This window comes from Micropterus salmoides, unplaced genomic scaffold (genome assembly GCF_014851395.1).
Source record: "Micropterus salmoides isolate LMB-PRFRI ecotype aquatic unplaced genomic scaffold, ASM1485139v1 Ms_hic_scaffold_7, whole genome shotgun sequence".
Taxonomy (NCBI): domain Eukaryota; kingdom Metazoa; phylum Chordata; class Actinopteri; order Centrarchiformes; family Centrarchidae; genus Micropterus; species Micropterus salmoides.
In genome coordinates, this window is record NW_024044459.1 from 35,946,865 (window position 1) to 35,959,758 (window position 12,894).

At 41.7% G+C, this 12,894-nt stretch overlaps 1 protein-coding gene across 2 annotated transcripts in view; it reads left to right on the forward strand.

The window, feature by feature from the left end:
* LOC119891506 (protein mono-ADP-ribosyltransferase PARP14-like) overlaps positions 1–12,894 on the forward strand; it is a 35,554-nt gene that overhangs the window by 9,611 nt on the left and 13,049 nt on the right. For both annotated transcript variants that reach the window (XM_038703209.1, XM_038703210.1), the window contains exons 8-15: positions 1,067–3,245; positions 4,561–4,800; positions 5,978–6,053; positions 7,728–7,964; positions 10,141–10,362; positions 10,608–10,716; positions 11,773–11,922; positions 12,782–12,844. In XM_038703209.1, coding sequence (XP_038559137.1) covers positions 1,067–3,245; positions 4,561–4,800; positions 5,978–6,053; positions 7,728–7,964; positions 10,141–10,362; positions 10,608–10,716; positions 11,773–11,922; positions 12,782–12,844 — 3,276 coding nt within the window. The remainder of the gene's footprint in view (positions 1–1,066; positions 3,246–4,560; positions 4,801–5,977; positions 6,054–7,727; positions 7,965–10,140; positions 10,363–10,607; positions 10,717–11,772; positions 11,923–12,781; positions 12,845–12,894) is intronic.

Sequence of the window (12,894 nt, forward strand, 5' to 3'; positions counted from 1 at the left end):
TGACAAGGAAAACGTCCTTTTAACAGGTCAAAACCTCAAGCTGAAACACCTGCAGAAAGTGACAAAAGCAGAAAGACAAGAAAGCACAAAACTATGGGAGAGGCAAGAAGCCCAGTTAGTAACATGCATTAATGAGATAAGAATGCATACAGATGAAGAGCGATAGGATGAGAGAAGAGCTCAGTGCATCATGGGAAGTCTCCCGGCAGTCTAAGGCTATAGCAGCATAACTGGTTCAGGACTCACCTGAGCCAGCCCTAACTATAAACTTTATCAAAGAGCAAAATCCTAAGCCTTCTCTTAAATGTGGAGATGGTGTCTGCCTCCTGAACCCAAACTGGAACCTGGTTCCACAGGAGAGGAGCTTGATAGCTGAACGCTCTGGCTCCCAGTCTACTTTTGGAGACTCTAGGAACCACAAGTAACCCTGCATTCTGGGAGCGCAATGATCTAGTAAGCTGGAGAGTCTTAAGGGACTTAGTCGAACAGCCTGATAATAAGGAATTGCAGTAATCCATCCTAGAAGTAAAAAATGCATGGACTAGTTTTTCTCCATGTCCTTGAAAGTACAATAACTTCAGCTTTTTTTTGTTAACATCTGAACATTGCAGGTCATAATTAATAGATAATTAGGTATCATCTGGATAACAATGAATGTTTATGAATCATTTCTTAATAATATTGCCTAAAGAAAGCATATATAGTCTGAATATGATTGGTCCAAGCACAGAACCTTTGTTTTGGTGATGTTCCAGTCCATCCCAATGGGGTTAAATGAAGCTGAGGTCAGGACTCAAGTTCAAGTCAAGTTCTTCCACACCAAACTTGGAAAACCAGTTCTTTATGGAGTTGCTTTATGTAGAGGGACAGAGACAAACACAAACTGTTGACACAAAGTTAGAAGAACGCTGTTCAGTAAAATATCATTGCAGCATTAAGATTCATTTTCATTGGAACTACTAGTGTATCTTATAACCTGGTAAGAAATTCAGTATTATTTATATGTAGCTACAAATAGAACAACCACTTACGAGAGCTTTCTGTTTTCTTCTCTTTGTTGCTGCAGTTGTGGAAAGCATTTGCACAAAAGACAACTATGTGATTTGCTCCACTACTGTCAAGGTGTATCCATACTACGAGTCCCTGGGCACCGCCTTGTACGGCAAAGAACGACCTACATGGAAGCTGCCAGAGCCCTTCACGGAGAGGGTTCATCCTGCTGTCTGGAAATTCCTCCAGATGAAGAAACAATTAAAAATCATCAACGATCAGATGAGTCTGCACTTCTGCAGTGTGGACTTGGATAACCCTGAGGTGAAACTCAGCCCTCTGCCGAGCTTTTTAAGGCAGAAAGGTCTGACTGCCAAACATTTAGATATGTGGATGAGTACCGCCCAAGAGGCCTTCCGTCAGCAAATGTCTCAGTACACTGCCTTTGAATGTCCAGTGGACACACCTGCATGGAAAGCTGCAGAGAAAGATGTCCGTTCGGTTATCAGGAAAGATGCCGTTCTGGTGATGGATGCATCCAGGGGGGTTTTGGTTGTGGCTGGCCGAGCTGATGATATAAAACAATTCAGGGCTCCTGTGGAGAACATTGTTCTCAATGCCATGAGTCAAATTAAACGGCAGACAGATGGTGTCTCTGAGAAAATGGATGTGTCCCCTGCAATGTTGTACATCCTACAGCAGGAAGGGTTGCAGAAAGCTGCACTGAACATTTCCCCTGACATGAACCTCTCCTATGATGGAGGAACCCAGAAGTTAACCATTACAGGACTTCCTGCAGAGGTTTTCCAGACTAAGGCGTGGATCTTGCAGAGGAACATGGGTATGTGTAAAAAACCAATGAATGTCCCTCCATGTCTTTTAGACTTTCTCAAGACTGTGGATCCCATGGAGATGTCGCAGGACTTGTTCACATCCCAAGGCATCAGTGCCATCTACAGCATTGAGGACAAAGGGGTTATGCTGTTAGGGAGTTCAGAGAATGCCCTTGCTGATGCAGAGAGTAAGATGAAGACGGTTTTTGCCGTGCAGACTCTGGATGTGGAAGACAAGAATGTTCTGAAACTTCACAACTGGGTGAGCCTGAATCAACAGCTGTTGGACACCTTCAACTCATTAAGGAAGAAAACAGTGACCATTCAGATCCATCCAGAGAGAAGAGACAAAATAACGGTGGCCGGCTTCCAGAATCCAGTGAAAGAGGTCAGCTGCACTCTGAAGGAATTCATTGTGAACTACTCACGAGTTCAAGAAATCTTTCAGGTAGAGTCCTGCGCTGTTGTTCAGTTTATTGACAAGAAAAAAACACAAGATTGGTGCAGTATTGCCAAAGCTAATGATGTGACAGTCCGTTTTGATGAAGAGAGGCCAAAAATCATCATCACTGGGGCTCGTCTTCACGTCCAGAAAGCCAGATTCTGCTTTCAGGAACTGACTGGCAGTCTCTTCAGCGACAGCCTTATCATTGACAAGCCTGGAGCCAAGAAGTACTTCCAGTCTCAAGGAAGTCTGTTTCTGTCTACAATAATAATGTCAGACTTCAACTGTGTGGTGGTGCTTCGCCCAGAGAATCAAGAGGAAGAGGAGGAAGAGAACTATGAAGAAGGAAATTGTTATTGCAAAGTTCAGACCAGCAGTGGAGTTCTGGTTTCGGTTAGCAAGGCAGACATCTGTATGTTCAGAGTTGATGCGGTGGTCAATGCAGCTAATGAAGACTTACAGCACATTGGCGGTCTGGCTTTGGCGTTGCTTAACGCTGCAGGACCTCAGCTGCAGAAAATCAGCAACGACTACATTTCCACAAATGGAAAACTACGTGCAGGTGACGCCATCGTTACAGGTGCGTGCAACCTGCCTTGCAAGTACGTCGTACATGCAGTCGGTCCCCGGTTCTCTGACTATGACATGAAGACATCAGTGTGGCGTCTGAAGCTTGCAGTTAAAGAAAGTCTGTCTCAAGCAGAGAAGGTCCACTGCTCCACCATTGCGCTACCTGCAATCAGCTCAGGTGTGTTTGGTTTTCCGGTTGACCTCTGTGCTGACACCATAGCTCAGGCAGTGCGAGAGTACTGCGAGAGTCCAGGAAGTCTGAGATCGTTGACTGAGATTCACCTGGTGGACAATAATGATAACACAGTGAGAGTCCTGGCTGCAGCAGTCAACAGAGAGTTCGGTGACCTTGGACCTACGATGACCGTTCCACAGTGGGCAGAAAGAAAAGGCACCGGAGCTTCAGGGTAAATTGAAGAGACGTTTTTATGATAATGAACTTGATTAGATGATTAGAACATACTACAAGGTAAGACGAGGAGATTGATACCAGTGGAATAATAAACGATAAATACACTGAACAAAATTATAGATGCAACACTTTTGTTTTTGTCCCCATTCATCATGAGCTGAACTCAAAGATCTAAGACTTTCTCTATGTACACAAAAGGCCTCAAGTATTGTTCAGAAATCTGTCAAAATCTGTGTCAGTGAACACTTCTCCTTTGCAGAGATAATCCATCCACCTCACAGGTGTGGCATATCAAGATGCTGATCAGACAAAGTGGGTATTTTTTTACAGGTGTGCTTTAGGCTGGCCACAATAAAAGGCCACTCAAAAATGATGTCGCAAGTTTTGAGGGAGCGTGCAGTTGGCATGCTGACATGCAGGAATGTCCACCAGAGCAGTTGCCCATGAATTGAATGTTCCTTTCTCTACCGTAAGCCATCTCCAAAGGCGTTTCAAAGAATTTGGCCCAATACAGTGAAACTGCATTTTCGAGTGGCCTTTTATTGTGGCCAGCCTAGGGCACACCTCATCAGCATCTTGATATGCCACACCTGTGAGGTGGATGGATTATCTCAGCAAAGGAGAAGTGCTCACTAACACAGATTTTGACAGATCTGTAAACAATATCTGAGAGAAATAGGCCTTTTGTGTACATGGAGAAAGTCTTAGATCTTTGAGTTCAGCTCATAATGAATGGGGGAAAAAACAAAAGTGTTGCATTTATAATTTTGTTCAGTATATGAATCTGCAGCCGGTTAGTTTAGCTTAGCTTAGCATATAGTCTGGAAACAGCTAGCCTGAATCTGTCCAAATGTAACAATATCCACCTACAAATAAAAACTATTTAAGTGTTAAATTAATTGTCTGTTTTTAGGTGAGTTTTATGCCATACTGTTCATTGGCTCTGAGTAGCTGCCAATCAATCAGCAGACACTCCATCAAATCATCCAATGGGACTATTTTACTCAGGACAGTGGTGTTTGACCGACCAGCCTTGCCATTGCTAGAGCCATATTAGCTGCTAGTCACCAATCATTCCAATTGCGTTTAGTTGTCAGTAGAGTTAGGAGAGGCTGTCAACATAACTACAGGTGACTAGAGATGCTGCCTTCAGTCAGAGCCCATAAATCCATCACAACATGCTGCTTAAACCACAATATCTCCATCTTACAATTCAGTTTCTACCTGTTAAATAAATAACATTCGTAAATCAGACAGACTTGGTGTTGGTGGTTTTTGTGTGTGTTTGAACTGTATTTTTCATTTCCCAGCAGATATCAGCGGGGTCGAGGTAGAGGTCAGAACCAGTCGCCCAGGGGCCAACAGTTTGGTGAAAGAGGACGAGGAAGAGGAGGAAGAGGAGGAAGAGGAGGAGGAAGAGGAGGAAGAGGAAGACGAGAAGGAGAGGCTGGGGGAACAGGAGCTGGATCTCGGGGAGGTTGGCAAAGTAAACGGGGAGGTCAGAGCTTCAGGGGACACACCAGGCCTGGAGGGCATGGATGGCATGGAGGGTAAGCTTCTTCCTCTTCTTTTTCTCATTGTTCTTTTCTGTTGTCTGTGTTTTCTTCTTCTGTCTTCTTAATTTCAGTTTTGCTCTTCAGTCAAGGTTTTAAGACATCATTGGAGTCTGAGATATTTATTATACCCGGTCCATCATAGGGTCAGAAACATTTCAAAACCGTTTCAAATTCTACAAAAGAAAAACACCAAAAGGAATAGAGAGAGCCGGAGACTACTATAGTGAGTGATTTCAGAAATCATGCAAAGGTGGGTAAAAGTACTGAAAGTAATTGTGTAGGGAATCAGTAGTGGAGGGAGGCTTCGGCAGGATGCAGCGTGTGGGAGACGTAAGACGGCGCTCCACGAGTAAACGGCAGGCGCTCTATGTATAGTAACCATGGCAACGTCTACACAGCTGTAGCCTATTTAACATAGTGTTAAAAATATAGGCCACATAACTTTACCTTATAGGCCTACATCTAGTTTTGTGGGGATGCTCTGCCATGTGAATTCCCTCCTGTTGATGTCCTATTTAGTTAAACAGTAATAGATTCTGGAAACTCAGAGACAGCGAGGTTCAGTCTGTCTTCCAATGATTTGTGCTGTGCATTGCGTACAAAAAGTTCAAGACAATTCAACTTTTTGCGTGAGGTGAGCACCCTCACGAACGCACGCACCCTTGTTGCTACACCTTGTGCTCGACCACTTCACCTCACTCTAACAGGGGACACTTGTTGTTACTGTCAGACTCTTTCTGCAGCTCCTTGATAAAAGAAAAATGTTTCTGCTGATACCTGATAAAACAAGAAAACTGGACTCTGATGGTAACTTGTTTTAACAAGCTAGATAAAAGGTAATTCCCAGATAGCTTTGGTTTAATATTTGATTTGACTACATTAATGTTAAGAGATTGGTGAGATTTACAAGAAATATTTTACTGCTGGTAAAAAACACCATATTTGTTTAAAGTGTTTGCAAACCACGTTATTGCAATTTTGTGTATATAGCAGTACATTTAAATTAAAAGTGCGCAATACACTACTTTAGAATTCATTATTCAGTTTTGCGTATATCAGTGCAATTAATCGCAAGAAAATCATGCGATTAATCGCGAAACAGAAATTTTAATCGTTGCCCAGCACTAGTATTCACTGTGATGACATCATCCTGTTCTTTGATTGGCTGTAGACCCGGGAGGATGGAGCAGACCACAGCTGGAGGCCTGAAGATTGCTCTCTGCAAGGGAAACATTCAGGACCAGACTGTGAGTACTGACCCTGTGATGCCTTTTAAAAGCATAATTTGAAGAACAGTTAAAACCACAGTATAGAATAGATGAACTGTTGATGCATGATTCTGACATGAAAGTGTGATGGTTTATATAAAAATTTCCACTAGATGGCATAATGGTGTATTATGCCTAACCCTGGTTTAAAGGATAGTTCCAGTGTTAAACTTGGATCTTATTTTTGTAGTTTTGTCTATTAATGCTATTAATTATGATAACATTATACTCATCAAAGTTTAAGATCTGTGAACACAGACATCACTAAAAAGAAGGCTGACGGGGGAAGAAACGAGCAGTCAGATGATCAGACACGAAACCAGACACCTGAAATGTCACTTATAAAAACTGTGTGACCAGAACTACGGTGAGTCCAGGAGGTCAGATGAGAAGCAGGAAGTCTGTTAACTGTGATGGTCAATTTGGGTTTAATCATTTAGTTGTTCACTTTCATTTTCAAATAAGTTTGTCTAACCATTTGGTTTGTTTCCTGTCCGATGGTCTGACTGCTGCTCTTCTTGACACTTCAGACTTTTTTTTTTAATATCTCAGTAATTGACTTTGTGAGTTCAACGTTATTACAGCTGGACATTCAAATAAGACCTAACCATAAGACCAGTTCAGGGGGGTCTTTCTTACAAGTAATTGGAAATATCACAATATATTTCCCATACTCATGCCTTGTATTTAAGAATCTTGAAATATGATTTCAGACACCCCTAAAATGGACCGTACCATTTCTCAACATTGACGTTAGTTGAACGTCTTGTCCGTCTGCAATCACTCGCTAATGGAGACGCTGCAGCTTAATGTCATTAGTTAGCCATCTAGCTGCTTTAATACACTTATCTTTCCTACCTTCAGAGTTTCATAATTAGCATTTCTTTTACTTAAAAAGAGCTATCAGATGTTAGCTGAGAGCCCGCTCTGTCATTTCCTTATCATTATGTAATTTCATATTTTATGTACACTGGTGCTTAGGCAGGAGCAGTGAAATTGGGGATTAGTTATTGTAGAGAAACATTTTTACATCAATATACAGTAGATTGGGAATTGAAGTCTTTTGTGAGTCCTTTCACATTAAACATGGCATTTGTTTTAACTCTGGAATTCCCAAAAATTCCCAGTTCCCCAACTGCTTTATTGGACGCAGATTACATCATTCACAGTCAACATGAGCAAGAGGAAAAGAGATATTTGCTAAAAAAGAGCAAGTTAAAACTTTGAATTTGATGAGAATTATAAGAATTTGGAATTGGAGATAATAATGCAGACTGTGTTTTATGATAGTGTCTTTGGTTCTGGTTCAGCATTGTATGGGTCTGTTTTGAGCGGTCATGAGGGTCTACCGTTGTGTGTCTGACTTGCTGCCAGTTTTTCTCTAGAAAACTTGGTGACCCCTAACTACAGAAGTTGTTGTGTGGTATGGGGCACCCATGAACTGTTGTAATGAATTTGATTTATTGTCATCTACTGACTGCAGACATTAGTTAAATAAGCAAGGATATTATAAGCATTGTAAGATTTTAGTTCACTGAAGCACGCGCCTGCGCTGTGCTGGTTTTCCTTTTTTGACCTGGAAAAAAGTTGCCCCCCCTGGTTGTTACTGTATAATTCGCACCCTTTGTACAGTGCTGCCATTTTGTTCCACAGACTTTCGTCATAGTCAACACCATATCCGAGAACATGGACCTGAACCGGGGAGCGGTTTCCAAAGCGATCCTGGAGGCGGCCGGATCCGGTCTGCAGTCAGCTGTTCGGTCTGAAGCCAGGGTGGCAACGCTGCAGCGTACTGACGTCGTCATCACAGACGGCTTCAACCTCAGGTGTCAGAAGGTCTTTCACGCTGTTTGCCCTTTTTGGGACAATGGAAGCGGCAAGGCAGAGGAGGTGATTAAAAACAAAGCTGTTCATGTTTTGTTCTGATGATTCACCAGGATATTTTCGTCTACTAGAGATTTGAAGAGAGAGAACTGCCATGGACTTCAGGAACCCTGAATGTCCCTGAAATAACTCCCTCTGCTTTACACCTCTGTTGGTAGAACAATGCCTCTTCAGTAACACCTAGTGGCAGCATTTGTAACTACACCCACATTAGCAAACGTGTGATCCTCCATGCGTGTGACGGAGGAAGTATTCTGATTCTTTACTTAAAGGTTCAGTGTGTGAGATTTAGTGGCATCTAGTGGTGAGGGTTGTGAATTGCAACCATCTATCTAGTCTACCACTGCCCCCTGACCTTTCAAAGAGCGCAGGACAGCAACGGTGGCTGACACAGTACAAAAGGTGTCTCTTCTGAGACAGCAGAGAGTGGCCAGTCAAGAAATGAGGTTTCTTTAGGTAGATTTATTAAGAAATGATATTTACTGAATTATTCAGTAAAACCATGTTATTGTGACTTTGCCACTGACAGACAACATGGAAAATGTGAGCCAAGAGTGTGAAACACTGTTTCTGCACCACAGTCCATTATAAACCACACATTAGATAAAGTTTATACAAACACTGACAAGGGAAACACATTAATTCTGTCTGTGATCATGGACCCTCGCCAAAACTGCCGCCAGCAATATGTGGCCCGCTGCCAGATTAGGAATAATTATAATTTATAACAAAATATAAATAAATACTTTGATAGCTTTGCTTAAAAATAGATCTTAGTCGGGACAGCAATAGTTGCTCACATAATCACTTCTTCTTTAGTGGTTTTGCCTACAAAATAAAAGCACGAGAAGCTTGATGTCTATGAAGATTCTCAGTCATCCAGGTCATAGTTATCCAATGAAGGTTAAAATCAAGGGCAACTGGACTTTTGAAGAAGGCCTTTGGATGAGGGACGAAACGTCTTCCAGTATCTTCAACCAAATCCAGTTGCCCTTGATTTTAACCTTCGTTGGATACACGAGAAGCTTGTTTGCTGTAATCTTCTATTTGAAGTTGAACTGAGCTTTTACTTTGAAAAACTCTGAACGACATTAAAAGACTCTGTAGCTGCTTAACACCCCTCTGAAAGAGCCGTTAGAAAACGTGATTTCCCTAAATGCCCTCTGCCTGGAGATACTGGGGAAATAAAAAAACGTCCGTAGCTTGATGGATGAGGATCAAACACCGAAACAAAAACACTGCAGCACATGCCGTGATCTCAGAAACATTCGCTGCAGAATCCATTTGTTGAAGAGAGAAAAAAAAGCCATCCCAAGGTGGGATCAAACCCTCAATGCTTGGGTTGCAAGTCCTGCACCTTACCAACTGAGCTAACCAAACAACATGTTGATGTAGGTCAATATTATTCCTTATATTCTCATCCACCATCTAACTTATTACTCAAAAACTTATTTGCAGACCCCTGCAGTAAATTATTACTACTTCTTCTTCTTCTAACGTACGTATTCAACATAGTGATGAGTATCGGCACTGGCTGAATTCTACCTGAAGAAGAACAAGAAGAACGCAGTGACGAAACGCGCTCTGTAGAAACATGACGATGCAACGTGGCAACGTTCATGGAAGGGGGTGCCCGCAGTTATGGAGATAGAAATGGCTCATTCTAAGGTAATAAAAACATAACAGTTTATTATGTAACGTCTTTACACACCACTGAAAACATGGGTATGGATCTTATATTGCATTTCTGTATATTACAAACTGAACCTTTGAGTAAAAGTTGCAGTACTGCAATTTAAAAATACTCCACTACAAGTAAAAGTCCTGCATTGAAAATATCACTATTTAAAAGCATTACTGGCACATTAATGTGTAAGTAGCATTTCAGTGTGTTTGTTAGTTGAGATGGAGCTAGTTTGAAATAATTTATATACTTGTGTGTTTAATCTGTCACAGTGCATCATATTTTTTTCACTCGTCCTTTTTTTTCGTTTTCTTTGGAAAATATAAATCTTGCAACTGTAACTGTAACTACAGCTGTCAGATACATGTAGTGAAGTATCTCCCTCTGATTGTAGTGGAGTAGAAGTTTTGACTTACTGTATTTCCCAGCCTGTACAGCAGCTGGTTTAAGCCCACAGTCTTTGTAGTCCAGCCTCACTCTGTCTTCTTTGTGTCTCAGGAGTTAATCACCACCGTCAGATATTGTCTGGATGCGGCTGAGAAGCGACAGATGACGTCACTGTCCTTCCCGGCCATCGGTACGGGAAACCTGGGCTTCCCCAGAGACTTGGTGTCCAGAGTCCTGCTGAGGGAGATCCACTCATTCAGCCAAAATAAAAATCCTCGCCATCTGAGAGAGGTGGTCATCGTCGTTCACCCGAGTGACAGCCAGACTGTGGATGTGAGTTTTCACTTTGTTGAAGACGGCGTGTTTGAGTGCTTATCATGTTCTGACAATGAATTCATCAGAGCTCTCTAAAAACACAGCTCTTATTTATCGGTCGAGACAATCAGAGCACAGTTTATGTATTAAAACCAAAGAAGAAGAAGTGCATACTGCACATATAAATACTGAGCGTTGATTCTGCCGCTTTCACTGCCGACATTTGAATTATTAAAATAATGAGCCAACATCTTGTTTGCCAGTGTTTCACCAGGGCGTTCAGAGGTCAGACTGACCAGAGAAACATGAGGGAAGCACAGGAATTTAACGAGGCACCAGTGGCATCTGTCAGCCAATCACAACAGCCCTCAGGTAAGGAGCCTTTCATTTAAACCTTTACCTTGTGTGTGGATTTCATGAACAACAAACTATTCAGAGAACACAAAACACATCAACAGAAGTAATCTGTGAATAGAGATTTACTCCGGATCTCCCGTCATGGATTGCTAAATATCTTCAGATTGGGAGTCAAACCAAAGACTTTAGCTCTTTGTTGTTGTTTTATAATTGATTACTCATGTTCACCTTTAACCAATCAGCTAACCAGTGAATTCAGCTGGTTCTGAAAACCTGCAGATTAGGGCTGCAGCTAACTTTTTAGTAATACACGCTTCTATAGATTATTTCAACAATTCATCGATGCGTCGTTTAAGAAGTACTTTTGCTTGGCAGCGGCCCTGCCCCCGGTAACAGGATCAGCTGTGTACGTTGATAGATATTTATTAGTCTTTTCTTTTCTTGCTGTCATACAGCAAACGTCAGACCAACAACAGACCAACAACCAGACAGCTGCTTTACCAACGCAAACAACACACAAAGTGCTACGAGTTATACTAAGGTGCTGCTCCCCGACACGCAGTTAACTCGTGACTGCAATGTTACAACACAAACTCACGGAGAACAACAAACGCACGTGTGCACATTTACAGCTGAGGATTGCAGCCGAGGCAACATAAGTTTCCTTTTACGGTGGACGGACTGCAACATTACAGATATGTTTTTTTCTTTTTGCTTTAAATAAACCCATACTTTGGACACTTTCTTCTTCGCCTCTTGCAATTTTCTCTCTCTTCCTCCACTTTGCAAACAGCGGCTTCATAATCACATTGAGTTCACAGCGTAAGCGCGATGTGCGACAGTAATAAATGTCTGTGAAAAACAGTATATAGTTATATGGATTAAACAAAGCCTCGATGCAATTTAGTAAACTATTTAATCGATGAATTGTTTCAGCCCTACTGCAGACTCTCGGCCTTTCATGGCAAACAGTTTGATATCTTTACTCTCAGTTTTGTCTGTTCAGTGTTACTGTAAGTGGTAACAGCTCATCTTTAATTGTGTGTGTGTGTGTGTGTGTGTGTGTGTTAGCCTCCTTCAGTCAGGTATCGTCGCCCTCCCTCGGTGTGCATCGGATGCAGATGGGTCAGCTCATCCTCGAGGTGTCGTCTGGAGACATCACCAAAGAGGCCAGTGATGTCATCATCAACTCCTCCAGTCCGGACTTTACCCTCAAAGCAGGTGAGCCTCCTTCCTGGCAGCGCTGCCATTGTCCTGGAGTGGATACCACAGTCAAGTAGTTTAGTGATGAACCTTGAGTAACAGTTCATTCAAATGACAAATTTTAACTGATGACCCTTTTTTACAGGCAGCCACTGGTTTCAGTTCATTTCAGTGAAAGTCGACTTGTAGAGACTTTTACTTGAAACAGCGTCATTTCTACTTTCATGTTACCTTTTCACTGTGTGCTGATGCAGTGAGGACTTTTAAATAAACCACAAGGTCTGCACACTTTAAAAATGTATTAATTGATATTATATTTTTAGATATGTGTAATTAACTGGCAATGAACATTAGACATACATTTTTGACATATCAATGAGAGGTCAAAGTGAAAGTCCCTATTTATATATATATATATAATATTAAATAGAAAAGCAATGAAATGTACCGTTGCTGAATTCAATGGACTCATGAGGTTTTACCGCTACAAGTGTACTCGTTCAGGTAGTCAGCAAACTCACTAATGTCAGTTAACTATGCAAACATTGGCCACTTTGTCCTGTCCCACTTTCAGCTGCTGCTTGGCAGAAGTCTTACTTTAAATCTGTAATCATTAAACATATCGTTACACTGACCACAAATAAAAAACAGAACATAGGATGTTTCCAGAAGTTCATTGAAACCAATGGATGATTAGGAGAATCATTCGGGAACCTGCAAACAAGAGCTTTTTTAATTTGTTTGTTTCTGTCTTTCCAAGGAGAACCACTCTTTTCTGCATCTGTCATTAGTATTCTTAAATTAATATGTTTATTTTGGTTCTTCTGACTAACAGCAGCCTCATTTGTTCTTCAATGTTCTTTCTATCATATATCAGGAGTGTCCAAGGCGATCTTAGACAGCGCTGGATTAAAAGTAGAGATGGAGTGCGCACAGATCGGTATGTAGCTGGAATTTAACCTTCATTTATCCACACACTGTTTGCTCTGG